At 46.1% G+C, this 15,378-nt stretch overlaps 1 protein-coding gene across 1 annotated transcript in view; it reads left to right on the forward strand.

The window, feature by feature from the left end:
• The first annotated feature begins 2,863 nt into the window (after nt 1-2,863).
• Nucleotides 2,864-15,378, forward strand: part of LOC146784224 (myoferlin-like) — a 3,625,175-nt gene continuing 3,612,660 nt past the window's right edge. The window contains exon 1 of the mRNA XM_085634512.1: nt 2,864-3,007. Coding sequence (XP_085490638.1) covers nt 2,864-3,007 — 144 coding nt within the window. The remainder of the gene's footprint in view (nt 3,008-15,378) is intronic.

Here is a 15,378-nt window from a genome sequence, read left to right on the forward strand (position 1 = left end):
GTCCATCCTTCCTGCCCAAGGTTGTCACTGCCTTCCACATCGGGCAGACTACCACTTTGCCCACCTTCTTTCCGCCTCCGCATCCACCGTCTTCGACCCAAAACGTGAGCTTTCTTTCTATCTGGATCGCACAAAAGAGTTCCAGGTGGATGACCAACTCTTTGTTGGCTACGTGGGTGCCAAGAAAGGTCGGGACGTACACAAGCGAACCATTTCTTGATGGGTCGTTTTGTGTATAAAGACATGCCATTCTCTGGCTAAAAAGTAGCCTTCAGTGGGGCTATGCACCCATTCCACCAGGGCAACGGCAGGCACTACTGCCTTGGAAAGAGGAGTTCCTCTGAATGATATCTGTCAGGCAGCTACGTGGGCATCGCTGCACACATTTACCAAACACTACTACATGGACAGTCAAGTTGGGAGAGACGGCTTCTTTGGCTGTTCTGTTCTCCAGGATTTTCTGGTGTGATCTTGGTTTGCAGACCTTTCACCGGGGTTGGTATTGCTGGGGTATCTATTCTAAGGTAAGGAATCTATAACTAATGTGTTTCTTTCAGATCAACAAGTTACTTACCTTCGGTAACGATATATCTGTAAGAAACATTAGTTAGTTATAGATTCCTTATCGCCCCAGCCATCCTCCCCATTCTGCGAACTGATTTCTAGGGTTAAGGCCCTAGTTATGTGCACCAGTGGTCAGTGTCTTGCATGGCTCTGCGTTTCTAGTGCGGAAAGTCGTTTAGAGAACTGACATCAGCACGCGAGGGCATGGTCTAAGTAGCTACCGCAACGTCATCACAGCGACCACGACTCCAACGACGGACGCGGAGCTGACTGACGCCACCTTCCGACGAGCAGAGGTACTAGTGACGAAAAATCTTTTCGGATCCAGTCTGACGCCTGGGGGTAATTCTAAGGGAAGGAATCTATAACTAACTAATGATTCTTACAGATATATCGTTACCGAAGGTAAGTAACTTTTTCGCTAAGTAATTTTTTACTATGACTTTGTAGAAAACACAATCATAAAAAACAATGTAATTACATGATCTGTGCATAGTACTTAATTTGAGCCTGTGGTGGTAGGTGGGGCTCACCGGCATTAATTTTTGGGAATCAGAACTTATTTGTTATTATCATACTTAGACAAAGAGCAAGGGTAAGAAAAGCATGAAAGAAAGGAAAACAGAGCCAAAGAGTGAAAGAAGGGATTAAAAACAAATGATGAAAGTGAAATAAAGAAGTAGGGAGTGTAGGGGGTGGATTAAAAAGGTATGAGGTGGAATCAACACTAGACAACCTTGATATTTAGCAGTCACAGCGTTCCGCAGCACCAGCTGTGGGCCCCGCGCATATGTTTTTATTAAACAGATGATATGTCTACAGGTTCTAGTTTGTTTACAACAAAAGGGTATTTCGACATTAGAAATAAGATTCTCCAACCATCTTCTACATGTTTCGAAGCAAATCCTTGTTACTCAGGGATAAAGTGTGTGATGCAGATTCCCCTTAAACACAGACCTCTCTATGCCAGCATCCTTGGCTTCTCTACATCTCCAAAGCCGAACAATCCAAGTCTCTTACATGGCAGCAAAGTTGGAAGTCACGTTTAGGGTATCATGGTGGGGATGAACTGGGAGGCTAGAGGAAAATGTTGAATAGTGTTATGTGGAGTGAGGCATATGTTAAACGTTATGTATATAAACTTGTGATATCAGAGTTCACTATTTGGATGTTGGGCATTTTATACATACATATTTGATGTGAGTAGTCATTTTGAGATGCATATTAAGACTTTTGACTCCTATGTGTCTAAAGACAACAGTCGATACAGATTGTGTAAATGTAACCGTCCTATTCTGCCTCCTTTGTCTCCCTTTGCCTATGTGCAGCCTCAAATCAGCATGCCTGATGTAATTATCTGGATGATGTGCAGGGAAAAGCGTCTTGCCTACGTCCGAGTGAAGGCCCACACTATCATGTTCTCGTCACACAGTCAGGATGCCTGTGGCAAATTCTGCGGCAAGACACCGGCATTAATTTTTGGGAATCAGGACTTATTTGTTATTATCATACGTAGACAAAGAGCAAGAGAAAGAAAAGCATGCAAAGGCAGAGCAAGGGAGTAAGAGAAAGAAAGGACAACAGAGCCAAAGAGTGAAAGAAGGGATTAAAAACAAATGATGAAAGTGAAATAAAGAAGTAGGGAGTGTAGGGGGTGGATTAAAAAGGTATGAGGTGGAATCAACACTAGACAACCTTGATATTTAGCAGTCACGGCGTTCCGCAGCACCAGCTGTGGGCCCCGCACATATGTTTTTATTAAACAGATGATATGTCTACAGGTTCTAGTTTGTTTACAACAAAAGGGTATTTCGACCTTAGAAATAAGATTCTCCAACCATCTTCTACATGTTTCGAAGCAAATCCTTGTTACTCAGGTATTAAGTGTGTGATGCAGATTCCCCTTAAACACAGACCTCCCAATGCCAGCATCCTTGGCTTCTCTACATCTCCAAAGCCGAACAATCCAAGTCTCTTACATGTGAGCAAAGTTGGAAGTCACGTTTAGGGTATCATGGTGGGGATGAACTGGGAGGCTAGAGGAAAATGTTGAATAGTGTTATGTGGAGTGAGGCATATGTTAAACGTTATGTATATAAACTTGTGATATCATAGTTCACTATTTGGATGTTGGGCATTTTAAACATACATATTTGATGTGAGTAGTCATTTTGAGATGCATATTAAGATTTTTGACTCCTGTGTGTCTAAAGACATTAGGCGATACAGATTGTGTAAATGTAACCATCCTATTCTGCCTCCTTTGTCTCCCTTTGCCTATGTGCAGCCTCAAATCAGCATGCCTGATGTAATTATCTGGATGATGTGCAAGGAAAAGCGTCTGGCCTACGTCCGGGTGAAAGCCCACACTATCATGTTCTCGTCCCACAGTCAGGATGCCTGTGGCAAATTCTGCGGCAAGACACAAACACTTTTCCTGAAGGTATGAGCAATCCCCTTCAATTCCTGTATGAGAGTAGTATCCTCTAACTGCAGTGTACAAGTGGCACCATGGCATTGCATGGTACAGGCAGGACCCCTATTTTGAGGAGTAAAAGCCGCCTTCTGTTGTGATTTAATTGCACCCTTGCTGGACAGCATTGGCAAAACACACAGGCAAAACCAAAAGGCAAAACATATTGACTTTGCCATTATATCTTTTTAGGTCTCGCCTACGCAGCACACATGCGCTGCTTAGGAGGAGACCTTTAGAAATCGATTCAGTTTTTCAGGCAAAAACATGCACGCATTGCATTGCTGTGAATGGCAACGCGTGCACATTTGGCGATTCCCTTGCAGGAGTGAGCTTTGAATCCATCTGTTTGTAATTAACAGATGGTTCCTGCTCGCTCCCGCAAGGGAAACAGGCGCAGGCCCCCTCCTCTCTCCCCTCCCCCAACTTGTTTTTTTACTTTCAGCGCGAGGCGCGCACGCTTGTATAATGTAGTCGTAGCCCGCGATAAACCCTCATCCGTCAGGTTGACTTCGAGACATCTGTGAACAGGCGATTTAATGATAACAGCAACAGTAATGTAGCAGCAGAGTGGCCAATAATTGGCTGGGTACAGAGCCCACAATCTTCCCTTCCTTGGCATTTTATATACCCATCTGAAGATTGTAACCCCCACCCCGCACACACACACACACACACACACACATTCTTAAAATCCACTTCATTTCGCCTTTGCACAAAAAAGCCGTGTGAGTTTGTAATGTGCGCTTTACACAGAAGAGGTTGCACGCGTGTTGTAAGTTGTCATCTGGGTCCTACAGCTCGCACACAACACACATTATAAAACCCTAACCAACGCAGAAACAATAACCTACCGAAAAACAGAAGACACGCAACTGCAATAAAATTGTCTGCTCTTTTTAAAGGATCCGTCATTGGTGTGATGCTCATGAATGGTTGCCCTTAATTCAATCAAGAACTTACACTGGCACACCTCGGAGGTGCGAGGGCGCAGGTAGCCTGAAGTACCCCCAGCCACCGGGGCCGAGTCACACCGCACACGCAGGAGATAAAAACACAGAAACAAACTGATTATTTTAAATGCATGTGATGTATTTTTTTTTGTTCAAAAGAAAGCGAAAGGTCCAGAGATCCTGGTTCTGGATATGAATTCCTTAAATTCTGGAGGAACTTGGCTTGAGGGTCTGAACCTATCCAGCCTCGTATTGACAAATGGAGGTTAGGGTGTAAGCATATGTTCCTCACTTTCAGACGATCAGTTTTAGCCAGTAGGATAAATCCCTTTTTTTGACACAGCACAGTATTACTAGTTGGATTGGAGTGAAGATAGTAATTGTATTTTCATACACCGCTTAATGAATATATTTCACTCATTTTAGCTTGTTTTATGAAAAGGTTTTTGAAAAAGGGGGAACAGCCGACACGTGTTTCGCCCTATGTGGCCAATTGAGCCAGCGCTTTTTCAAGGCTGTGAAAGAAAAGAGATATAATGAATATTAAGGTGCCGATTCCGATCGGGTAAAATAATTTCCCGTACGACTCGTATCCGTATTTTTTTACGTACGAGTCGTACAAGTCCCGTACAAACGGCGAAGTACGATTCGTACCGTAAAAATACATACAAATTGCATCGGGAAAAGTCTACAAGACGTCCCCGGACAGTTTTACGTACGAGTCGTAAAACTGAAGTCCGAGCGCACAAGTCCGATCCGTACCGGCGTCCCGAATACACAAGCGTATGGAAAACGTCCCGTACGGAGCGAACTTTGTACGACCCCTACCCCGGGTACACTTGGGCCCGGGTTACGAGTCGTACGGCCCCCCCACCCCACCCGCGCATGTCCGCGCCGTACCCCCCACCCCAGCACCCGCATATGTAAGCGGCGTACCCCCACCCAGGCACCCGCGTATGTACGCCCCGTACCCCCCACCCCAGCACCTGCGTATGTACGCATCGTACCCCAGCACCCGCGTATGTACGTGCCGTACCCCCCACCCCAGCACCCGCGTATGTACGCGCCGTACCCCAGCACATGCGTATGTAAGCGCCTTACCCCCCCACCCAAGCACCCGCGCATGTACACGCCGTACCCCAGCACCCGCGTATGTACGCGCCGTACCCCAGCACCCGTGTATGTATGCGCCGTACCCCAGCACACGCGTATGTAGTCGCCGTACCCCCACCCCAGCACCCGCGCATGTACGCGCCGTACCCCAGCACACGCGTATGTAAGTGCCATACCCCCCACCCCAGCACCCGCGTATGTACGCCCCGTACCCCCCACCCCAGCCCCGTACTTGGACGCACCGTACCCCAACACCGTACCCCAGCATCGCGTATGTACGAATCCTACAACACCATTGCATATGTGATCACTGTACAACAACATAGCTATGGACGCACCTTACATACGCGAAAAGGACTCGTACTGAACCAGGACACTGTAAAACAGCACAAGGAGGGTCAATTCGACTCGCACAACACCACAAAACACGTCTACAGGACAAAAAACAACTAAAAGACTGACCTGGCACATCCAAACAGTCAAACAGAGGCCCAAACTCACAACCACCTCTTATAACACACCCACCAAAATTCAAACCCAGCCACACCCACAAATGGACCAATAAAAAGGGCCCACAATCACAAACCATGAGCCTTTGCAACAGACCCACTGCTGACAGACATCACACACAAACAACTGCACCCATACACCTTAACTTACACACCTTCACACAACCTCCTTCACACAGACCCCCTCTACACATACACATACACCTACACATTCACACCCACCCACCCACAACCATCCACACCCACACCCCACACCATGCCCACAGACAAGAATCCAAAGTTCACAAGAGAGTAGCTGGACATCCTTGTCAACGAAGTCATCAGAGTCGAGCCACAGCTCTTTGGAACATTGGTCAGACAGACCAGCATATCCCAAAAAACTAGCCTGTGGCAGAGGATCGTCGATCGGGTGAATGCTGTTGCGCCCATAAGAACTACCAGGAATGAATGTCAAGCCAGGTGGTACGATCTGCGCAGGGCAGTCAAGCGCAAAATGAACGAGGAATACGCCCAGAGTAACATCACAGGAGGTGGGCTGCCCCGCAGACCGGTACATTACCATCCCTGGGAGGAGAAGGTGATGGCCCTGCTTCCGCCGGTGGGAGGACACGGAGTCGAATGAGTTTGAGAGCCTGGTGAGTACACAAACAACTCACGTAACATGGGGGGAATGGCATCCACACCCCAACTACAACAAATGCACTCACCTACCCCCAAGCCCTCTCCTGACACAACCACACTCTAAACAACGCTCATGCCACTAACATGAGTATGCCCCATTCACAAAGCAAGGCCATGCCATGTCCCAGCCTACACAAACCACAAACCCAAGACAGGATGTCCGGGATGCTGGGAGGGTGGGGACCACTAAACATATTGTACAACTCAGAAACAGACACCATTGCCCTCAGCCCATATGGCCCAGGTACATACCCATGCACCATGCGCAATGCACAGGGACTGGCAAAGTACTGACAAGGTCGCTGACACTTGGCCCTGCTGTAGGCAGCACAAGGCCCTCCTGTGACAACTGCAAACTCGAACACAAACACAACAAGCTCAGAAATCTAGGACAGGAACTCACACTCACTGACATGGCATCATGCGCCATGGTGGGACAGATACATCACCTGGGAGACCCACTGCCAAATCACACCACACCCACCAGCAGGCACCGTCAAACTATCAACAATCGATCAGGGCACTTGTAAGGCGCGCTACTTACCTGTCAGGGTCTCAAGGCGCTGAGGGAGGGGGGGTTCCACCACTGCTCGAAGAGCCAGGTCTTGAGGAGTCACCTGAAGGCAAGTAGGTCTTGGGTCAGTCGTAGGTGGGTTGGGAGGGTCTTCCAGGTCTTGGCGGCGAGGTAGGAGAAGGATCTGCTGCAGGCGGGCGTACGTTGGATGCGGGGGACAGCTGCGAGGGCGAGGATGCCGGAGCGGAGCTGGCGGTTGGGGGTGTAGAAGCTGAGTCTGATGTGCAGGTAGGCTTGTCCGGCGGTGTGGAGTGCCTTGTGTGCGTGGCTGAGGAGCTTACAGGTGATCCTCTTGTCGATGTGGAGCCAGTGCAGATCTCTCAGGAGGGGGGGTGATGTGGCTGTGGCGGGGGCGTTGACGATCAGTTGTGCCGAGGCGTTTCCGAAGTGTTGTAGCCGCCATTGGTGTGTGGATGGGAGTCCTGCGTAGAGTGCAGTGGCGTAGTCCAGTCAGCTGCTGACGAGGGCCTGTGTCACTGTTCTACTTGTTTAAGTCGGGATCCACCAGTAGATCCGGCGGAGCGTGCATAGGGTGTCGTAGCAGGAGGAGGAGACGCCGTTGACCTGCTTGGACATGGAGAGGGAGGATGCGAGAATCAATCCTAGGTTGCGTGCGTGTTTGGTGGGTGTCGGTGATGTCCCCAGAGCGATCGGCCAACAGGAGTCGTCCCAGGCTGAGGGTGTGGGTCCGAGGATGAGGACCTTCGTCTTGTCCGAGTTCTGTTTCAGATGGCCGCTCCGCATCCAGTCGCCGATGGCCCTCAGACCCTCGTGGATGTTTGTCTTGGCGGTGTGGGGGTCCTTGGTGAGGGAGAGGATGAGCTGGGTGTTGTCGGCATAGGAGATGTTTTGGAGGTTGTGGTGGCGGGCCACTTGTGTGAGGGGGCCATGTGGATGTTGAACAGCGTCAGGCTGAGGGATGATCACTCACCCCTTACACAAGCACACACCCCCGGGGCAGCCAATGGAGTCACATACTCTCACAATGGACATGTGACACAACAAGATCAAGCCACAGCCAAAAAAGCATCCAAGGCCAAATGCGACATGTCAAAGACCCTGGATAACATTTCAATCAGTCCCCTGCAACATACCCATCCACAAGTGAACATTGATGTGAATGCTAGGCACATACAACTACCTGGAGGAACTGTGGCAACCAGAACATGTATGAAACATGGATGTCGCATGAAACAGCATTAACATTGTCTCTCTCTCACACACAGGGCAACGTCATGGATCTCCCCCCAACACTGGGGGGGAACAATCACAGGCCCAGGCTCGGCAGGAAGATGATCCCACCGGCAGCGACGACTCTCAGCACTCTGTGGATGACCCCAACCAACCTGGACCCTCTGGTGCCCAAGCCCCTGCAGCACCTGCGTCAGGTACATCTGTGCCAACCACCACCCCCATTCTTGCCACATCCCGGGAGACACCCAGGAGCCCTGCCCGTACTGAACAACTGAGCCAGTCTGACCTGGAGGGACAAGGTTCTCCGGCCACCCAGGAGGAGGCAGACAACCCTGCAAATACCATCCCTCAGGGGTCCCGTAGACCCGATGTGCCCACAACAGTAGGCCAGGCTCGTGTGGGCAGGGGTGGTGGGAGTGGAGGCAGGCGGAGGCGCGAACCTGACCAGCCAGCTGAGGGAACCGGTATGTCACACATACGCCACATCTTGGACACCAGGGGCATCAGCCAGGTAGTGGGGACCCTCAACGAGATTAAGAACGAGGAGGCCGAGCAACACGCCAGTCAACAACAACACCAAGGACGGATGGAGGCAAGACTGGCTGATCTCCTGGCGGTGCAAACGGACATAAGCCGTTCACTCCGTCGGATCGCCGACAACATGGGCAACCCTCCCTGTGCCACCAGGCGAAGACCAGAAGAACAAGCTTGGGTTTTGACTCAATGGCAGCAAGGCCAAGTCATATATAATCAACAAAACAGAAATAGTGCCAATGCTGCACTTCACTTTGAAAAGAATTTTAACCATGAACTGAATAAAACAGGTTCACTCTCAACCACTTTTTCGTTGAATTTAATCAAAATTATTTTCATGCAATAAATTAACTTATTGATTTGCACGGTTTCACTGTAACAATTAAAGCATTTCACAAATAATACAACAATACATCATTGATATTTACATTACATAGACATATATGAACGACACCACCACTAGCATACTCCAATCACTCAGACAAAACCAAACAAACTTCTCAGGCACACTAACTCCACACTGTTTTAAAAAACGATTAACAATTGAATGTACAAAATACATCAGGCCATCAGCAAATATCATTTAGAACAATTATAATAAATTGCATATAGTTGTTTAGCAGATGATTGGCCAAAAGCGAAGATAGGTCTACGCGTTTCGAATCCCTTCGCATATGGGGATTCTCATCAGGACCAACACTATCTGAAACAAAACAGACACAACACTGAATTAAACCAAATGACCCTACCCCAATCAGAAAAATGAACCGCACACCTTTCTCAAACATCTTACCTACAGCTGAAAAGTGCACAATAAAGGCTTTCAATATGGAAAATAAATCCGTCAGGGTCCCTACAGCCAAGGAGGGAAGAAAGCGAAGAAAAAGAAGGGGGGAGTCAGTAAAAAGTCAAGGCTGTTGCCCTCAGACTTTGAAGTGCAGTTGTAACGTTAAATAGAACTCTTACTTGTCAGGCTAATATGGTGTCTCAAAAGATGCTTCTGTCAACTGGCATCCCGGTATGAGTGGGCTGCACTCACGATTTAGTTGTCGGCATACTTTTTGTGGAAAAGAGTCCCTCTTTTGTAAATCTTGGACTGTGTATTCTAAAGAGGATGGAAGACATAGACGCAAGCCTTCCGTTAGTTAAACTATTTCACAGCTAGCAAGTTCTATCTACTCGCGGAGCTGCAATTCTACATGCAGTTTACCTGTTAAGCAGTCCTCACAGAGCCGTCGGAGCACTCCCAGTCCGTGCAAGAGACGCCATTGTAGTGAGCCTTACACAGGAAATGGCATCTATTTTGACTGCCCGTGTTGCCGCCAGGGGGGGATTCTGGGGTGTGTAGTTTCGGCTAAGTGATGGACAAATCCGTGTCGCGTGCGTCACCTTATCAGCATAGAAATTATATAGAGCCTGCGAAATCGGAAAAATCTCAGCTGTTACAGTTCCAATGTAGTCCACCGCGAAATATCCTGAAAACATCCTAAATGAGCGGGTCAAAGGCTCGAAGGCTCAAGGGAAGTGTAGTTTTAATGAAGATGTGTTGTTGAAACAAATAACACAAAGCTTTATTGAAAACAGCATGCGCGTTCAATGCAATGCGTGAGTCAGCTCGATATTAGGTGTGGGCGAGTTATGAGCCCGACGGGAGCGTCAGTTAAATAATACTTATGAAGCCTCCTCCAAGCAATGTGTACATATTGAAAATCACCGGATGTATAGTGGTGTAGTTTCGGCAAAGTAATGGACAAATCCGTGTCGCGTGCGTCACCTTATCAGCATCGAATTTATATAGAGCCTGTGAAATCGGAAGAATCTCATCTGTTGCAGTTCCAATGTAGTCAACCGCGAAATGTCCTGAAAATATCCTCAATACACGGGTCAAAGGCTCGAAAGTTCAAGGGAAGTGTAGTTTAATGAAGATGTGTTGCTGAAACAAATAACACAAAGCTTTATTGAAAACATCATACGCGTTCAATGCAATGCGTGAGTCAGCTTTATATTAGGTATGGGCGAGTTATGAGCCCAACGAGAGCATCAGTAAAAAAATTCTTATAAAGCCTCCTCCAGGCAATGTGTGCATATTGAAAATCACCGGATGTATAGTGGCCAAACCGACTGAAGGGATTCACAAATTATAGATCTCAGAGATATCGTTCAAACCGTCTACTGACGTATTGAATTTAATGATGAGCATGGCCTCCCTTTTTAATAATTTAGCATCCAGGTCACCCCCTCGGCTGTCTTGTGTGACTTTTGAGATGACAGTCCATTTCACATCTTTTTCTGTGTGGTTATTAAGATGCCAATGATTGACCAGCGGGGCATTAAGCACATTCTTGCGTATTCTGGATTTGTGTTGTTGAATTCTCAGCCTTGTCTCCTGATTTGTTTTCCCGATGTATAGTTTATCACACGGACATAGGATTCCTTACACCACATATTTTGTTTTACAATTTGAAAAGGTATCATGTTTCCAATGAATTCCCCTGTGGGTAAAATGGTTGCCTTCCATGGTAGACTCACAGCATACACATGTCCCACACTTATGATGGCCTTGAATTGGAGGGAGACTTAGGAAACTTCTTATACTCAGACTTTTGGTTTTTGGAAGTGCGGCTCGCACTATCTGGTTAGCAATGCTTTTGTCTTTTTTGAAAGCGAATAACGGGGGTTCTTTGAGTGAGGTGTCAAGATTCTTGACCAGATGCCAATTTTGGGAAATGATCTTTTTGAGCCAATTAGATGTGGGGCTGAACGTAGATACGCACACAATCCTGTTCATTTTAGATTTGTCCTTTCTTTCTAAGAGTACTTCACGCGGGGTCCACCAGGCTCGTTTGATTGCTTTCTTCAGTAGTTTTTTTGGATAGCCCCTGGATAGGAGGTTGGTTTTTAAATTTTCAGCATGAAAAAAGTATTCATCCTTAAATGTACAATTCCGACGGATTCGCAAAAATTGGCCATAAGGCAGATTGTCCCTTAGGCTGCGTGGATGGTTGCTTGAGTAATGCAATGCTTTGTTTCTATCCGTTTTTTCCTTATACAGTGTGGTGACTAGGCGACCATCGCTTGGATAGATCTCAACGTCCAGAAATGGCATTTTAAGTTTTGAATAATTCAAGCTGAATTTTATATCTGGTGTTCTGTTGTTTAACCAGTCTACAAAACCTTGTAGTTGGTTTTCATCTCCAGTCCAGGTTAGAAAAACATCGTCGATGTACCTGACCCAATTTCCGATATAAATTGAAAAGGGGTTGTTATTATATACGAATCAATCTTCGTATTTGGACATAAAAAGGACTGCCAGCTCAGGGGCGAAAGGACACCCCATAGCGACGCCTTTGATTTGAAGGAAGAAGTCATCTTTGAAACAAAAGTAATTGTTTTTTAAAGCGAAGGTGGCTAATTCCATGATGAATTGTGTCGGAACCTTTTCGGGTTTGGGTCTGCTGCTAAGGAATGACTCCAAGACGGCCAGTCTTTCATCTTGTGGGATCTCCGTGTAGAGTGAGGTCACGTCTAGCGTAACAAGGAAATGTAGATTTTCATCAAATTCCATTGTACTTAGTTTAGTCAAGAAGTCCGTGGTGTCTTGTAGGTACGATTTTACCTCTTGCATAAATGGTTTGAGAAAGAAATCCACGAATTTCGATATTGATTCATTTAGTGACTCACATCCCGAGACTATCGGACGTCCCAGGGGGCAATTTTGATCCTTATGCACTTTTGGGAGTACGTAAAAGATGGGTATGTGAGGATTTTTATTTTTTAGAAAATCATATTCTTTTTTGCCGAGAAACCCTTGTTCAAATCCTTTTTGTAGAATATTAAAGAGTTTACCTTGCAGTTCAGCAGTTGGATCTTTATTGAACTTCCTGTAGCATTGTTCGTTTGAAAGTTGTCTCATCACTTCTGTTATGTAGCGTTCAGTGGCCCAGATGACAATTGACCCGCCTTTATCGGCTTGTTTGATTATTATAGACGGATCATTTTTTAAGGCAAACAGTGCTTCTTTTTGGACTCTGGTCATGTTGGGTTTGACAAATCTCTTTTTTTGATTTTCAACTTCAACGATAGCTGATAAGACTGCTTTCTCAAACATTATTACTTCTTTCGGAGTTTTTGCTGTTGGTGGACAAAACGTAGACTTTTTCTTCAGTCCTGTTGTTTCTATATTATCCTTCAGTGGATTGTCCAAGAAGAAGGTTATCAGGCGTATTTTTCGGCAGAATTCAATGAATTCCGTCTTAAGTTGAACAAAGTTAGTTACTTTAGATGGTACAAAGGACAATCCCTTTTCTAGTACACTGCACTCGTCCTGTGTCGGAATTTTGTCTGAAAGGTTGAAGATGGACGAAGTGTTCTGTTCAGAAGGTTTAGGCATGGGGCCAACCACTGGAGTCCTTAATTTTTGTAGTTTTGCCATGCTCATCATTAAATTCAATACATCAGTAGACGGTTTGAACGAAATCTCTGAGATCTATAATTTGTGAATCCCTTCAGTCGGTTTGGCCACTATACATCCGGTGATTTTCAATATGCACACATTGCCTGGAGGAGGCTTTATAAGAATTTTTTTACTGATGCTCTTGTTGGGCTCATAACTCGCCCATACCTAATATAAAGCTGACTCACGCATTGCATTGAACGCGTATGCTGTTTTCAATAAAGCTTTGTGTTATTTGTTTCAACAACACATCTTCATTAAACTACACTTCCCTTGAACTTTCGAGCCTTTGACCCGTGTATTGAGGATATTTTCAGGACATTTCGCGGTTGACTACATTGGAACTGCAACAGTTGAGATTCTTCCGATTTCACAGACTCTATATAAATTCGATGCTGATAAGGTGACGCACGCGACACGGATTTGTCCATTACTTTGTCGAAACTACACCACTATACATCCGGTGATTTTCAATATGTACACATTGCTTGGAGGAGGCTTCATAAGTATTATTTAACTGATGCTCCCGTCGGGCTCATAACTCGCCCACACCTAATATCGAGCTGACTCACGCATTGCATTGAACGCGCATGCTGTTTTCAATAAAGCTTTGTGTTATTTGTTTCAACAACACATCTTCATTAAAACTACACTTCCCTTGAGCCTTCGAGCCTTTGACCCGCTCATTTAGGATGTTTTCAGGATATTTCGCGGTGGACTACATTGGAACTGTAACAGCTGAGATTTTTCCGATTTCGCAGGCTCTATATAATTTCTATGCTGATAAGGTGATGCACGCGACATGGATTTGTCCATCACTTAGCCGAAACTACACACCCCAGAATCCCCCCCCTGGCGGCAACACGGGCAGTCAAAATAGATGCCATTTCCTGTGTAAGGCTCACTACAATGGCGTCTCTTGCACGGACTGGGAGTGCTCCGACGGCTCTGTGAGGACTGCTTAACAGGTAAACGGCACGTAGAATTGCAGCTCCGCGAGTAGATAGAACTTGCTAGCTGTGAAATAGTTTAACTAACGGAAGGCTTGCGTCTATGTCTTCCATCCTCTTTAGAATACACAGTCCAAGATTTACAAAAGAGGGACTCTTTTCCACAAAAAGTATGCCGACAACTAAATCGTGAGTGCAGCCCACTCATACTGGGATGCCAGTTGACAGAAGCATCTTTTGAGACACCATATTAGCCTGACAAGTAAGAGTTCTATTTAACGTTACAACTGCACTTCAAAGTCTGAGGGCAACAGCCTTGACTTTTTACTGACTCCCCCCTTCTTTTTCTTCGCTTTCTTCCCTCCTTGGCTGTAGGGACCCTGACGGATTTATTTTCCATATTGAAAGCTTTTATTGTGCACTTTTCAGCTGTAGGTAAGATGTTTGAGAAAGGTGTGCGGTTCATTTTTCTGATTGGGGTAGGGTCATTGGGTTTAATTCAGTGTTGTGTCTGTTTTGTTTCAGATAGTGTTGGTCCTGATGAGAATCCCCATATGCGAAGGGATTAGAAACGCGTAGACCTATCTTCGCTTTTGGCCAATCATCTGCTAAACAACTATATGCAATTTATTATAATTGTTCTAAATGATATTTGCTGATGGCCTGATGTATTTTGTACATTCAATTGTTAATCGTTTTTTCAAACAGTGTGGAGTTAGTGTGCCTGAGAAGTTTGTTTGTTTTTGTCTGAGTGATTGGAGTATGCTAGTGGTGGTGTCGTTCATATATGTCTATGTAATGTAAATATCAATGATGTATTGTTGTATTATTTGTGAAATGCTTTAATTGTTACAGTGAAACCATGCAAATCAATAAGTTAATTTATTGCATGAAAATAATTTTGATTAAATTCAACGAAAAAGTGGTTGAGAGTGAACCTGTTTTATTCAGTTCATGGTTAAAATTCTTTTCAAAGTGAAGTGCAGCATTGGCACTATTTCTGTTTTGTTGACCAGGCGAAGACCAGCATCAGCCACAGGGAGGGAGGAGGAGGAGGATTCGTCCGACGGAGCGTCCCAAGCATCGTCAAGGCCTGCATCTGAGGGTCCCGCAAGGAAGGTGGGTCGTCCACGGAAAAGACCGTGAGAGGCAGCGGACCATCCACATCTCCCAGGTCACCTGGCCTGGCACCTGGCCCTCATGCGCAACAGCAGCACATCATCCAATGACATTCTCTGCCACATGGACTTGCTGGTCACAGTCTGACCAATGATGACCAACACTGTGGTCTGGACTCTGATGACTCCAAATGACAAGGATCCCATCTCCCCCTGTGAACTTTGGATTCCATGCACACTGTATAGCACCTATTTGTCCACA

Source organism: Triturus cristatus, chromosome 11 (genome assembly GCF_964204655.1).
Source record: "Triturus cristatus chromosome 11, aTriCri1.1, whole genome shotgun sequence".
NCBI classification, from domain to species: domain Eukaryota; kingdom Metazoa; phylum Chordata; class Amphibia; order Caudata; family Salamandridae; genus Triturus; species Triturus cristatus.